The sequence below is a fragment of the Tursiops truncatus genome, chromosome 1, assembly GCF_011762595.2.
Source record: "Tursiops truncatus isolate mTurTru1 chromosome 1, mTurTru1.mat.Y, whole genome shotgun sequence".
In the NCBI taxonomy this organism is placed as follows: Eukaryota; Metazoa; Chordata; class Mammalia; order Artiodactyla; family Delphinidae; genus Tursiops; species Tursiops truncatus.
The window spans coordinates 157,193,919-157,209,709 of NC_047034.1; the positions used below are offsets into that span (position 1 = coordinate 157,193,919).

Sequence of the window (15,791 nt, forward strand, 5' to 3'; positions counted from 1 at the left end):
ACCCCTGCCTCTCCCGTCATCCCCTTCTGACCCCGACAATCTTCCAGAACCTTCAGAACTCTCAGACCACCCACCCCCAACCCCCGCCAATCACAAGCAGCCTCCCCGCCTCCCCCCGCCAATCACAAGCAGCTTCCCCGCCTCCCCCCGCCAATCACAAGCAGCCTTCCCGCCTCCCCCCACCAATCACAAGCAGCCTCCCCGCCTCCCCCCACCATAGGCTAGCGTCTGTCACCTGGGGTTCTGGTTATCAGTTTACTGTTCTGTTTCCCCGCTCACCCAGGGCAGGGACCGTGCCATGCTCACCATTGAAACCCTACCTCCTAGGCTGGCACGTGGTGTGAGTGCTTAGTGAGTATTTGTAGCAGGCAGGGAGAAAACAAGATAAAAGAATCTTGTCGAAAGCCCGTTCCTGGAACGTTCATTTATTCGACAAATAAACAAAGTGGATGGAGAAAAGCAGGCAGAGGAGAGGCGGAGGGAAGTGTCTGCAGGTCCCTGAGGACCGCATAGCTCAGAGTCCACATGTGGCCTGAAAATCTGCCTCCAGTTCCGCGAGGATTTCTGTGCATTAAAGCATGAAGGAAGAGTCTCATCCTCTCACAGCTGGCCAGATGTGCCTGGTGTTGCCATGACAGCCTCCAGAATTGGCCAGATGTACCATGATCGTCTTTGGAAAACGTCAGGGGACCCCAGAGACTGTATGGCCCCAGAGAGAAAAAGTTGACACTCAAAAAGGTGGCATGGAAACACTCAGTTTGGATTGAGGGCTGTGTGGGGTGGTGTCGCGGGCGCTCTGGGCATGGCGACGTGAAGATCCTTGCTGTCTTCAAGGCCGTGGGAGTCTCTCCCGGCAGCCCCTGCCCTCTCCCTAACCCCTGCTCCCTCCCTAGGTGATCAAGCTGGCCTTCGAGGAGTTTGACCTGGAGAGGGGTTACGACACCCTGACGGTCGGGGACGGCGGTCAGGACGGAGACCAGAAGACGGTTCTCTACATGTGAGTGAAGCGGAGCACGTGGTGGGCAGGGCAGGAGCTCGGGTACCTTGGCTGGGGACGGGGGATGGGCTTGTCGAGTCCTGCTTGGTCCCCCTGACCCTACCCCTCGCCACCATGCTGTGACAAGGAAAGGTGTCCTGCAGCACTGTCTCAGCCACAATCCTTCCGTCTCCCTCTGCTCCTACCAAGGAAAACAGAGCACTGGGCCGGAGTCTCGCTAGGAAGTCACAGGGAAATTATACAGAATGAACAGCCTCTCAGGGAGCAGGGGGAGTAGAGGTTTGCTGTGTGCGCCTGGAGCATTCCACTGGACTGCCTGCGTCTGTGCAGACCCTGCTTCTCCCCCAGGAGTTTTTCCTCAAGGCCACGTACACGTGTGGTGGTCTAACTTCAGACAGAGACAATGGAAATGTTTTGCTCATTTCCCTCCATGCTCATAACTGTCTGGGAAAAGGATAGTTTCAGGGAATTGGGACCACATTTTCTGAGGCCAGAAGGGCTGGTTTGACATGATCTAGTCACGGGAGAGGATGATGTCGGGCTGTCCTGGGTTCCATTACACTGGGTCTCAGCTCCTGGGGGCCATTTGGCTCCTCCTTCACCCATCATGATTAGCCTGACACGAAAGCAGAAGAATGCTCCCGTTCAGGGCGTGTGGCCCAGCGTTAGAGAGATAGACAGGCCTGACCTCATCCACCTCCCCTGCGAAGAAGGAGGGGAGATTTCACATATGTTGGGCACCTGCTGTGTGCCCAGGCACTGTGATGGGAACTGTCACATCAGTTATCTCATTTAATTCCCACAGCAGCCCTGTGAGGAAGGTGCTATTACACCCATTTAACAGGTGGGAAAACTGAGGCCCAAAGGGTACAAAGATGGTTGGTGGCAGAACCAGCACTTGAATTCATGTCTTTTGATTTCCATCAAGGACAGCATCCCATGCCACACCCCCTCCCAACCACACTAACACCCTCTGGTCTTAATGCTAAATAAAAAAAGGGCCATTCTGTAATAGCTGACTCGTCCAGGAGCTGTTCTGTTCTGGGTGCTTCTCATACCTTCCTCACATCTACCTGGAATATCCTGTTAGGGCAGTTGAATAACATTCCCTACCATGTCAGGTGACATGGCTGGGACTTGGGCTCTCAAGAGAAAGGAGTGGAATGTCAGCCTGAAGGGCATCCTCCCTGCTGCCTACTCTCCACTGTATTAATCAGGGTTCTCCAAAGAAACAACCAATAGGATGTGTATCTAAAAAAAGGGATTTATGATAAGGAATCATTTTGTGTGGTAATGGGGACTGACAAGTCCCAAGATCTGCAGGCTGAGTCAGCGAGCTGGGGATGGACCCAGGAGAGCTGATGATGTAGTTCTAGAGCAAAGGCCAGCAGGCTCAAGACCCAGAAAGAGCTGATGTTCAGTTCAAGTTCAGGGTGGGAAAAAAGCACTGCCCTAGCTGGAAGTCACGCAGGCAGGAAGAATTCTCTTTTACTTGGGAGAGAGTCAGCCTTTCTGTTCTATTCAGTTCTTCAACTGATTGGATGAGGTCCACCTTCATTGGGGAGGGCAATCTGTTTTACTCAGTCTTCCAATTTAAATGTTAATCTCATCCAGAAACACCCTCACAGAAACACCCAGAATTATGCTCGGTCAGATATCTGGGCACTTTGTGGCCCACTCAGGTTGACACATGAATTACCCATCATACTCAGCCCCTCCCCTCCTCTCTGTGCATCCCCATCACTCACCTGCCCTGGCATGCTGACCTGTGTGGTACATCAGCTCGATGTGTCCAAGAGGCCAGGATCCCACTCTGTCTGCCCCATGACCCCATTGTGCTCTGTCATAGAGAGAACCGCAGAACAGCAGAGCTGAAAAGACTCTGGGGGATCATACATTTCAACCCCTCATTTATATGGAGTGAAAAAGCTCAGAGAGGCTCGACCATTTGCTCAAGATCTCACAGCAAATGAATGGCAGATCCAGGGCTTGTACCCAGGTCTCTGGACCAGTCTAGTTTGAGTGAGATCCCAACAAGTTCTGTAGCAGCCCAGGGGCTCTCCCACCACCCTCAGATCTCTTTAGGCCAACATCAATATCAAAACTTCAGGGAAACACATGCAGAATCCTTGGGTTCCTTAGTTGTCATAAGTGGGTCACACAGAGGAAGAGCAGAGGCCTTGGTCTTCACCCTTGCTCACCACCACCCTGGAGTCCATCCTTACTCATTACAGAATGTCAGAGCCCCCAGCCCAGGGATGTCACACGCACCAGACTGCTGTACCCCAGGTGGTCTCTCCCCGCTCCACCGGCACGGTGCTCACAGAGTACCGATCCCCTCTCTGCGGCCAACTCAACAGCCCTCCTCAAGCTTTGAGACCCCAGGGTAGAGCAGGGATTAGGGTCCGTTAATCCCACCACCCCCTCACAACCCCCCACACCCCATCTGTGCTGACAGTTTGTCTGGTCCCAGCAGAAAAAGGAAGCCAGGTTTCTTCTAGGAGCCCCAGGCTGTGCCGTGGACTCTGACTCTGCCACTCCAGCAGGCTGACCTTGGGAAAGCCACTGCCCATTTTGCACCTCTGTCTTCTCATCTGTACAGTGGGGATAACACAACCTCTACCTCACTGGGCTACTGGGGACATTAAATAAGATCATGAAAGGGACATGGTCTGGCTTGAGTAGGTGCCTGGTAGATGTGAGTTGAATCAGAGTCCTCTCCGTGCCTACACTCTCTTCTTCAGAAAGAGCGTTGCCCAGGGTGGTGGCTGCGCTTTAAGCCTCACTTCTCATGCTGGAGTGGAAAGAGGTGCCTCATTAAAAGGACTGGCTGGGTTCCGACTGGGGAAATGGGTTTCTGTCTGTGTCTTTTCTGCAATACAGTTCACACGAAAGACAGGAGGTTGCAGGGGTGTAGACACCCCCTTGATTAGATCTGGCTCCAGCCATCCCTCCCCTGTGCAAGTGAGGACACAGACCTCTCTTCCAAGCCCTGGAGTCTGGGCAGGGGAGTCGTGGCTGAGATGCAAGCTCTGCCTGTGGCCGGAGGGGAGTGGTCCTGAGTCTCCCAGCACGTGAGCACGTGCTGCCGGGCTCAGTGCCAGAAACACTGTGGGGCTCAGTACCTGCCCGAGTGGGCCTGGCACCTAGATATTCCTTTAGATGCCATCAGTCACACCGTCATTCTCTTGGGGTGCCACAGTGGGGTGCACGCCTCTGAATCTCTCTCTCCTGACAGCCTGACAGGTACGTCGGTCCCAGACCTCATTGTCAGCACCAACCATCAAATGTGGCTCCTCTTCCAGACCGACAGCAGTGGCAGCTCCCTGGGCTTCAAGGCTTCTTACGAAGGTAACTGCTGTTGGGGAGCCAATGAGTCAGACGCTTGGGGTCTGGTTTGGAGTCAACAAGCCCTGGGTTCGAATCCCGGCTCCGCCCTGCACTAGCTTCCTCTCCTTAGGCATGTTATTCAACTTCTCTGAGTCCCAGCCTCCTTCTTTGTCCAGTGGGTCTCCTGGGCTGTTTTGAGGATTATCTGGGATCAGTCACACACACCAGTTCCATCCTGGGTTCATACCTGGCTTATGTAGACCTTTGAAAAGCCCCATAAACTTTCTGAGCCTTGCTTATTTTATAATATCTTCAGACTGGAGACAGTAGCTTCCCAAGCTACCCTGTTTGGGTGTCATAGTGATGAGTGACTATGTGCACAGGGCTAGGGACAGACACACACCGTTGGTGACCTGAGGAGGGTACAGACGCGGGTGACCTGCATCTCTTGGTGGGAACAGGCATTAAGGGAACGGCAAAGTCTGGGGTCCAGGAGATACCTTTACCATCACCCCTCCATGCACTGCCAAGCCTCCTGATGACTGCTAGTGCAGATCCCCACAGAAGGTGGAGCAGAGACCATCCCCCGAGCATTTGTGAAGGCCCTGTTGGGTATCCGCCCCTAGACCAGCACTGCGGGAACAGATGCATCGGATCTAGGCCCTCGCTGCAAGGGGCCTGCGCTATCATGGTAAGACAGGAGAAAACAAACGAGCTATTACTAAAGCAAGATAATTGCAGCAAACAGAACCAATGGGAGCACAGAGAAGGGGCAGCCGTCCTTTCTGGGGCATCGGGAAAAGCTTTATCGAGAAATGGAGCTTTAAGTCTTTTAAATGACTAGAGAGACAGGAGGCAGTGGAGGGGGAGAGAAAGCGTCCTTCTCCACCCCATTTGGAGACGTGATCATTCTACACGGGACTATTTAGGGTCCAAAGGACTCTCGCTCTGCTCAGTGTGACTCACACCCCCAGTGGACCAAAGGCTCTTCCTATACCAGGACCTGGATTCTGTCACCAAACTGGGTACACAGGACATGTATTAGTGTCCTAGGGCTGCCCTAGCAAAGCACCACAAACTGGATGGCTTTAACAACAGAAGTTTATTCTCTCCCAGTTCTGGAGGCTAGAAGTCTGAACTCAAGGTGTCAGGAGGGCCACGCTCCCTCCGGCACTCTGGGTAGACTCCTTCCTTGCTTCTTTCTAGCTCCTGCTGGTGGCCAGCAATCCTTAGCTTATAGCTGCATCATTCTCATCTCTGCCTCTGTGGTCACACGTCCCCGTGTGTCTCTCCTCTTCTCATAGGACACCAGTCATGTTGGATTAAGGGCTCGCCATCTTAACTTGATTTCGTCTGCAAGGACCCTATTTCCAAATAAGGTCACATGCACAGGGACCAGGGGTGAGGATTCAGCACATCTTCTTGGAGAATACGATTCAACTCATAACGGGAGGCTAGCCCTCATTTCCTGCAGGAACACTGTCAAACCATGATAGGCCCACTGGGGTAAGGATGATGGATGTACTGTTTGAAGAGTAGGAAACATGCATCTAAGTGAGACAGGACAGCAGACAGAGAACACCTATTGGGTGACAACGTGCTGAGTTCAAATCCTGGTTCTGTCACTTTCCAGCTCCATGGTGAGTCAGGGAGCCTGTCTGGGGCTCTGTTTCTTCATCTGTGAAATGGACATCATAATACACCTTCGGGCACAGGGCTTCTGTGAAGATTAAGTTTAGATAAAGAATGTGAAAATTAAAATGTTGCAAATTACAAGGTGAGTAGTGAGTGAGTACATAGGTAGTTAAGTGAATGGGCTCTTCTGGCACATCGTTATATGTACGCAGCTGTGAGGCAATGGAAAGAGACCCAGACGAGAAATCAGGAGACCTTGATTCTGGCCCAAGCCCTGGCCCTCACTACTCTGGAAATGGGAATGGGTTTAGACTCAAAAGGTTTCTAAGGTTTCCCCATTTCAGAGCTTCTACGGATGTTCAGCAGTGAATGTTTCCAGAAGTGGGGAGGAATGATTCTGTGCCATCCACATCCCTAATCTTTCCATATCTTGTTCATGGCTTGGATAAGACAAGAGTCACATGAGCTTGAGAGGGCTGATGGTACAGCAGTCAGCAAACAGCGTGCAGAAAGATCTGGATGGAGTGGAGTATTGGCTCAATTACCAGGATAAGATGAAGTGGGAATAAATATCAAGTCGTTTGAAGTTTCAAAAATATCAGCTACTAGAATTTATCCCAGGGAGTGAGTGTTGCTTTATTCTCTTCTGATCAGGCGTCAGAGAACTGGGCATAGACGTGGGGACCTCAGCTTGAGATGGATAAGGAGAGGACTTAAAGTCAAGCCCAGTGAGCAAGGTTAACAGCCCCCTGAATGTTTATTCGGGGGAAAGTGGACTCAGGGGAGACTTGAGAGCTGTGTCCAAATATTTGAAGGGCTGTTCTATGGGGAAGAGGAGTTAGGCTTGTTTGGTGTGATTTCATTGGAAAAGAAAGGGACATATCGTTTGTTGAGAGCCTATTATGTGCCAGAAGCTGTGTGTTCATTGTCTCAGGGTTTTCAAACTGTCACACAAAGACCTGGGCTACCCTCGGTGACCACCAAGGTGGTGGGATAGGGGATGCCCAGCAGGGAGGCCTCTGACCCTGCCTCCATCTCCTCCTGTACACCTTCTTCTAAGAGGGGATTTGTAGCTAAGCACGAGTTTGAATAGTACCGCTGCATCCCATGCAGTGCTCACAGCTATGTGACGATGGCTGCTCTTCTGTAGAAGAGGAATCAGAGCCTCAGAGGGTAAGTGACCTGCCCAGGGCCACACAGAAATGTGGGACCTGGCAGAGTCAAGATTCGACGCTGGGTCTCTGTAGCTTGAAGGCCCATGATTTTCTCTTATACTGGGAGCGTCCCAAAGTTACAAAATTTCAATTCCTTATCAAATCTTTATAGAAGCCGAAGCTTTGCCCCAGTCAAGTGGGCCATGAGCCCAGTCAAATAAGTCGTGAGCCTGGGTTCCTTGTTCCTAGAGATTGGGATTAGGTTGGCCATTTCACTCAGCCAGTATTGATTAAGCTCCTGTTATGTGACCAGAACGAGGCTAGGTACTGTGGCGACAATAGAAGACAACATAGACTTGGCCTAAAAACATACGCTGTGTGACTGCCGGTCACAGACTAGGTGTGGGCCGGACTTCTCCTCGGAACCGTGACAAAATAGGAAGAGAGAAGAGAGTCTGGACGTTTAGACCCCTCACTAACCCACAGGGGCTACACGGGTTCTGTGCACAGAGGCAGCAGCTTCTGTGAAGATAGAACAGACTCTGGAATTGGACCAGAGCTGGTGAATCCCAGCTTGGCCCCAGCTGTGTGACCTTAGGCAAGTTATACGGTCTCTCTGAACCTCAGTTTCCCCACTCATAAAATGGAGGTAATAATGCTGACTATATGGCATCGCTGTGCAGTGTTATGAAATGAGATCACGAAGGCTCTTGGCACAGTGCCTGGCACAGAGGTGCTGTCCCCTGGGAGCTGAGAAAGTTCCGTGATGACCACTGCCCTCCACTCCGGGCTCTGCCCTCCTCTGTGGGCCACGTGGCTCCATGCCTGTCCCCCAGGTGGCCCGTGGTTGCTCTGATAGCCCCGGTCCTAGGCCCCTGCCTCACCCTCACTCCCCAGACTGGCTGGGAAAGGAGGTGTTTCATGGTGGCCACTGTGTAAAGTGTGAAGGCAGACGTGGCAGAAGACAGACCCTGGTCACCAAGGGCCTCAAGGCCTCGTAAGGAGTTAGCACTTTGTTCAGCGGGAAGAAGAGCCTGGGAAGGGTTAAATGTCAGGATGGGCCTGCCTTTCCCTTCTTGTCCTTCCACCTTTGACCTTTGTTGAGGGTGACACCCATGGGTCTCACACCTTCATGGCGAGATGCCCTCTTCTGTGGAAGAAGTGGGTGGTCGAGTTCCCTGAGGCCCCGATATGACTGTGCCCTTTCCCATCTGCTCTGGACTTCTCTCCCTGCAGCCTTCTAGGTCCCCTCCACCCTCCTAGCTACTCCCCCTAAGCTCTTGCATGGCTCCCCACTGCCCCCTCAGCGCACGCACTTCTCAGGCTCTCAGCTTTCATCCTCTTTTTCTAGAACCTTCCACCATTGATCACATCTACTCCCATGACTTCAACCTCAGCCTGAACCCTGGTGACTTTCAGATCTACTCCCCACTTGCATGTCTAGCTGCGACACATCTTACATAGCTTCCCCCTCGGACATCTCAAGCCCACCCCGTCTGTCTTAGGCCTATTCTGGCTGCTATAACAAAATACCGTAGACTGGGACGCCTGAATAACAGGAATTTATTTTCTCACGATTCTGAAGGTTAGAAGTTCAAGATCAGGGTTCTGGCTGATTTGGTTTCTGGTCCAGGCTGGCTTCAGATGGCTGCCAGATGTCTTTCTGGCTTGCAGATTGCTGTCCTCTCACTGTGTTCTCACGTGACCTTTTCTCGGTGTGTGCAGGTGGAGGGAGAAGAAGAGTGCGAGTGCGTTGTCTGTTCTTATAAGGACACTAATCCTATCAGATCAGGGCCCCACCCTAGGACTTTGTTTAACCTTTATTACTTCCTTAGAGGCCCCATCTCCAAATACAGCCACACTGGGGGTTAGGACTTCAACATCTGAATCTGGGGGAGACACAAACGTTCAGTGCATTAACACCATCTCAAACCAAACTCTCCGTCTCCACTCCCACACCCCCTGCTCCCGTGTCCCCATCCCAGTGAACAGCACCACCATCCACACCATCACTCAGCCTAATCTCCACCTCCTCCTCCCTCTCCCACCTCTGACTCAGTCCCCAGATTCTGCCAGTTCTCCCTCTGCGGCGCCCCAGCTCCTCTGTCATTGACGTGGCTAGGCCCTCATCGCCTCTCACCTGATGACCACACAGTCCTCCTACCCAGCATCCCCAGCATCCCTGACTCCAGGCCCCTCCCCCAGCCCCACCCATCTGCCTCTCGCAGCTCAGTGATCTTCCTAGAATCCAAATCTGGCACAGTTCCCTGCTACTTAAAAAAAACAAAAAAACCACAAAACTTTAATGACAGCTTCTCACTGCTTTCAGGATAAAGCGTCGTCATTCGTGTGGCATCCAAGGCCCTCAATGATGGTAATTCCAAGCCAAATGCTGGCTCCTATGAACCCATTCTAGGCAGATTGCAGTTTATTGATCTATCTGGTCCTACAGGGCGTAGCCCAGTGCCTGGCACCATCGGGCACCCTTCCTCTACATCCTCTCAATCCCCTTTCATCCCGCTTTACCACCTCCCGGCACTCAGGTGCCAAGAGCCCGCATTCTTCACTGTCCCCATAGACTCGGGTCAGACAGACCCACTTTGTAACCGAGTTCTGCCATTGGCTCTGTGTGTGATCTTCAGCCAATCCCTCCACATCCCTGAGCCTGAGTTTTCTCATCTGTGAAGAAGGGCTGATAAACATTCATCTCACAGGGGCCTTGCCAGGATTCCGTGCAGTGAAGCCTCCAGCTTGGGGCATGGCACACTCGGTTTAAAAGCCTGATCCCCTCCCCTGCTTCCCTAGTCCTGCAGCTCTTCTAACCTGCACTCATGGCCCAAAGCTTCAGAATTATCTCCACCCCCATCTTAGCCCTTCTTTTAGCCCAGCTCCTGGGGAATTCCATGCAGGACAGACATCTTGGCTCAGGGATGGGAGGGTGGCCGGGATGCATGTGTTCCACAGGTGGCATGAGGCATTTGAAGGCAGAAACCCCCAGGCATACCTGGCCCCATCAGCATCAATACCCCATCTGCCGCTGTTCAGGTAGAGAAAAACTTCCTTAGAGCAGGCAGGTGGCACTGCAGTATCATCACCACCACCCCCCACCACCCATTAAAAGTTTGAGGTCCTGGGTGGGAAAAGTTGAGGGATTTATTTCCCAGAAATACTTCTCATCATGCTTGTCACAATCCCAGGTCAGGGTGGGGGAGGGGCCTCCAGCTCTGTCAATATCTGAGTCTTTGGCACCTAGAAACTCAGGCCCCCTCCATGAGGGCAGCCAGCTGTAGGAAAGCATTCATATTTGCAATTGCTTTGCTTCCCAGCAGAATAAGAAATATTTAAGGAACAGGCAATTAGCACTTACCAGAAACATTATAAAATTACATACAACTTGCTAACAAGTTTTAGCATCAATCTCGGAGTCGCTTCACTTCCTGACTTGGAGCCTGGAATCTGGAAGCCTAATGCTAGATCTCGGAGGCCGGCCTAAGGGAGGAAGGAGCTGGGACCCTCACCCTGGAGATATGGAGAAGCAGGGCCGTAGAGATCACGCAGAAAGGATGCCCAGTAGTCCAGGGGACTCGTGTTGGAAATAAGGTCCCCTGTGTATCCAACATCATCTAGGCCCCTATTATATGTTACAGACACTGTTCAGACCACAGCGGGATACAAGGATAACAAGACAATCTGTGCCTTCACCCAAGTCTTAGTCTGTCTTCATTAGAGTCCAGGAAGTATGAGAAAATGGGGAAATATCAAGGAGGGGCAGCTAACCTTACTTGAGGGCATCAGGGAAGGCTCCCTGGAGGAGCTGGTGTCTGAAGCTAAGACTCGTTTATAGGATGGAAAGGAGTTGGTCAACATCCCAGAGAGAACAGGTTGACTTAGAAAGCCTGATCCCCTAGGGTTGCCTAGGGTTGAAGCTAAACCTTCCACAGAATGAAGTTTGAGAGCAAGTAGGGGGAAGATGGCCAAGTCTAGCCTTCTGCAGGCGGTGCCTGCCTCCCCTTCTCCAGAACTGAACTCTGGTGGCACCAGGAGGCCTCCTGAAACAGATGGTGTTAGAGCTGAGCTTGAAAGGAGACCAAGGGCAGCAGCCCAGCATCCTGACTCTGCTCCTTTTTGGACCCTGCCTTTCCTCCAATCAGAGCGTTAAGCACATGGCCATTTTCAGCCTCCAGTCTGCAATTTTCAGGACCTCTGTCTCTTCTTACTTTATCCCCATAAGCTCAGAGGCCCAAACTTTCCATCTTCAACCAGGAATGACACCAGGCATGTTTCTAAGATGTTCACTGAGTTTCCATGATACCCTTAAAGCTTCCTCAGGCACTGGGACCTAGAGGTTTGCTAGACACAGGCAGCAGCTGCCCCTCTCAGGAAGGCCCAGTGGGACCCACGCTACACACGAGTCTTTCTTGGCCCCCGGGAGGCCAGGGGTGCTAAGCAGCGAAGGATGCTGCACCTTTAAAATTTGGCAGGAAGTCATCTGTCAATGAGATATGCTCTTTAAATACATGGGCTTTTGCAAACGGCAAGCTCCAGTTTGGAGCTGATACAGACAGCCTGGGGCACCTGGATGTTCTGCATGTTTGTCTTCACCCCATATTCACCATATTCACCCCTGTTTCCCAACCTCCTTCAGTCTGTGACACACCCATGACAGTGTGGTGGAGGAAAGGGATGGGAGGGAGGAAAGAGATGGGAGGGACGAATGTCACCCACTTCCTCCACCCACATCTCCATCCCATTCATGAAAATTGTGTGCAGAGAACGATGCACAGCTTCCCAGAGATACACGTACAGCTGCCCTCTGTCTCCTGCCTGCTTGTGCCCTTCCCATCATCAGTAGAAACGTACAGTGGGATGTGGTTCCCAGGAAATCCATGAGATCCAGGCATGCCCAGAGGTCGTCTTAATGCACCGAAGTTGTCCTGGTCACTCATTAGGAGTCTGTGCTGGTTGAGCAATTGGTCTGGAGGGCTCAGGATGCATAAGGCACGGCGCTTGGTTCTGGAGGTACAAAGAGCAGTAGGGGTGGGGCCCCCGTCTGTAAGGAGCTGATCCCGGCTCTTCACGGTCTCCCAGACCATCTCTCCAGCCTCATCTCCTTTCATCATCACATCCTTCCACACTGAACTTCTAACTATTCTCCAGAATTAAAATAAAGAAATAAATAATTGTCCAAGGGGGCTGGGAGTGAGAGAGAGAGAGAGAGAGAGAGAGCTCCTAAGGCTGCCTGGGTGACTCAAGGGTACAGCCCCAAGGAAGCACTTGAGCTGACACTGAGAGATGATTCTTTGTCTAGTTGACAAGTGGAGGGTGTTTATTAGGAAGAAAGGACAGCAGGTACCAAGTTAGAGCCACCTGAGAGCCGGCTGGGCTCTGCCAGCAATGGGCCAATAATGACCTTGAGGAAACACCTCCTGATTCCTGGTTACATGCCACGTGCTGGACATTTGGACAGTTGTCTTATATACATAAACTCATTTAATCCTGAAAACAACCCTGCAAGGTTGCTGTTCTTATTACCATTTCTGTATTACAAGTGACAAAACTAAGACTCAGAGAGGGTATGAAAGGTACCCAAGGTCTACTACTTAGTGTCAGAGCCAGGATACAGATCCGGGACTTGCTCAGAGTCCTCACCTTCACGCTGTTTTGCCCCCTGCCCGTGGCTCCGTTTTGTGGTGAACCTCAAGGTCGGAGATGGACAAATAGGAGGCTGGGGCGGGAGGGGCAGGCAAAGGTCCTGCCACGCCAAGGAGTTGGGGTTTTCATCCGTGGATTTTGGGGAAGCCGTGGAAGAATCGATGAGCAGGGCACACTAATGATCAGATGTTTGTTCCTGAGCGATCTCGTGCTGCTTTGCAGAATACGACAGAGTAGAGGGAAGGGGCAGGGGAACAGCTCTTGCCTAACGCCATGCCCAGGTGAGGAATTGAGAGGGGTGGACTTGGGCGGTGAGGGGAAGAATGGAGAGCAGAGGGTGCAGGGATGTCCCGGAGGAGGAACCGCCAGGAGGTGGTTAGCGAGGGCTGTGACGGGGAGGGGAGGGCAGAACCCAGGCTGATTCCTGTGTCTGCCTGGACAACCTCCATGAAGCCTCTTGCCTCCCCCAGCCGCAGCCCGAGACCGGAGCTGCCTCCCCTTCGCCCCCAGAGGTTGTGTGGTCAGGTACACACCCCGTCCCGGCCCGCATCATTTACTCTGTAACTGTCTCTAGAGCCACCTGACTGGGAGTTGTCCAAGGTCAGGGCCCCGTGTCAGGCAGCTCTGTATCATTAGCACTGAGCGTGGCATTGGACACACTGCCCGTGCAACACATATCAGCTGTGCTCACACACTGAGCAGCATGGTCCCTGTGCTCCAGACACTGTGCTAAGTGATCACCAACACATAACTGACGCCTGCCTCCATAGCGCTTCCCTTCCAGTGGGTGGGGAGATGAGAAACGAGGAAGCCACCTGGCAGCCGGCAGGGCACCAGTGGGGGCTGAGATGGTGAACCAGGTTGTCCCTGATGCCCCAACAGACAGTAGGCTCCAGGAGAGAGGAGATTTTTGCCCTTATTTCCACCGCTATACATGCAGTGTCTAGAACAGGAGCTAATGAAATGAATAGAGGAATACTTACAATCGGTGCTACAAAGAAAAAGACCAGGGTGTCAAGAGAGCAAAGGAAAAGGGAAACATCTAAGAAGAGAGGTCAGGGAAAGCACCTTGAGGAGGTGACGTCTTAAGCTAAAGTCTGGGGCGTGAGCAGTCGGCCATGTGACATTGGGGAGGAGAGGAAGCTGCAGCCCAGGCTGAGGGAACAGTGAATCAGTGAAGGAACAAATGAAGTCCCACCCGGTTGGAAAGGCAGCAAATCGTAGCCCACGGTCAGACCCTCCTCTCCCTCTACACGGCGCTGCTCTTCTTGGAGCACATCCAGTGGTGAATTTATACAGACACGAGAAGCAGTTCCTTCTCTACAGACATTGTCATAAAAGAGGATTCCAATTTGGTATCACAAATTGAAAAACCTGGGGAGAAGACAGTAAGGTTGATCACAGATGATAGGAATAAAACAGCGGAGAAAGGGGAAAGCGAGTATGCAGAGCCCAGTCGTGATGGAATTCTGAGGGTCTTTGAAGCACGCATCTTGTGTTCGCCTTGCTTCTGGTCAGCAGAAGGAGGGAGAGGGAAAGATGAACACTTACAGAGGGGAATTCTGTTAGGCCAGATAACAGGAAGCTGCACGCGTGATTTCCTCCAAGTCAGAATTTGGCTTATGGATTTGCAGTTTTGGGTGGCCAGGAGGGTCAAGGTCACATGCCTTTTCAGGCAGGGCTGTGGAGCCCAGGGAGTCCCCTTGCAGGAGGGCAAGGGGACTTGGTTCCCATGTGTCCCCAGCAGGGGTTGGCGCTGGGCTTGGAGGGAAGATCCAGACCGGGACAAGGGTGTCTGAGGGCCAGCCCCCAGCCCCGCTGGCTTCCTGAAAGGAGCTCTCAAAGTCTCGAACCATCCTGCTCTGTTCTTTTCTTTGTGTGTGGCACACGGGCCTCTCACTGTTGTGGCCTCTCCCGTTGCGGAGCACAGGCTCCGGACGCGCAGGCTCAGCGGCCATGGCTCACGGGCCCAGCCGCTCTGCGGCATGTGGGATCTTCCCGGACCGGGGCACGAACCCATGTCCCCTGCATCGGCAGGCGGACTCTCAACCACCGCGCCACCAGGGAAGCCCAATCCTGCTCTGTTCTTCCTCTCCCCCGACCTGGTCCTGATTCCATGGTCTGCACATGCCCCTCTCCAACGCCTTGGCCCTCTTTGCCAAGTGCACCCTTAAACCTGACTTCGCCGAGGTCACCCTTACCCAGGAGCCCTCTCCAGCACTAGCAGCTCCTGTCCACAGGCCCCGTGAGCTTCACATTTGAGCCGTGGGCTCGTGCGCTCACTCTCCATTGCTGTTCCACCTCTGTGCAAACCCTTCCCGTTGACCTAGACTGTCTCCACCTCTGCCACTCGCTACCCTCCTCATGGATGTCACCAGCCTCTTCCTCTCCACTCTGGGTCTTGCCGTCACCTTGCCTCTCGTTTCTCAGCCTTCTCCCATCCTGTCAGTGCGGACCTTGCTCTCTGGCACCTCTGAAGCCTTCACTCCACCCACCTGCTCTGGGGCCCCTTGTCCCTTCCTCTCCCCCACCGGTTCCTCCCTCTACTCCATTCACCATCCTTCTCTTGGCCTCTACATCCCCATCCCCTCCCCTGCTCCTCCTCTGTTCAATTCCTTCCTCCTTCAGCCTGAGACCCTTGCATCACACATCAGCCATTCCTTGAACAGTATCCTTGACTCCCTGCCCACCGCCCTGCCGTTTTTCCAGGTTCTGAGGGATCTGGGACAAGCCACACAGCCCTGCTCGGTGGCAGCACCCCTGTAAATGAGCTGTCTCCACCCTCCGTGGAACCCAGGGTGCATGGCAGTCCTTCCAGCCATGATTCCTCTTCTCCAGGTGACTGTTGCAGACGTTCTTGTCAACGTCGCATCCTTTTCCCCACAACCCGTCCCTCACCTTCAGCAAACATCATGACACTTCGTCCTCCTCCGCTAGGAAAGTAGAGCCTGTGTCATCACAAGATCTTCTTCAACCTCCCGCTCTCCTACCTGAAAGCTCTCTGTGATCACCTCTTCCCTCTG

General features: G+C 52.8%; 1 protein-coding gene across 1 annotated transcript in view; it reads left to right on the top strand.

The window, feature by feature from the left end:
- CSMD2 (CUB and Sushi multiple domains 2) overlaps positions 1-15,791 on the top strand; it is a 667,758-nt gene that overhangs the window by 365,949 nt on the left and 286,018 nt on the right. Inside the window, exons 11-12 of the mRNA XM_033838419.2 lie at positions 894-997; positions 4,236-4,348. Of these exons, the coding sequence (XP_033694310.1) occupies positions 894-997; positions 4,236-4,348 (217 nt within the window). The remainder of the gene's footprint in view (positions 1-893; positions 998-4,235; positions 4,349-15,791) is intronic.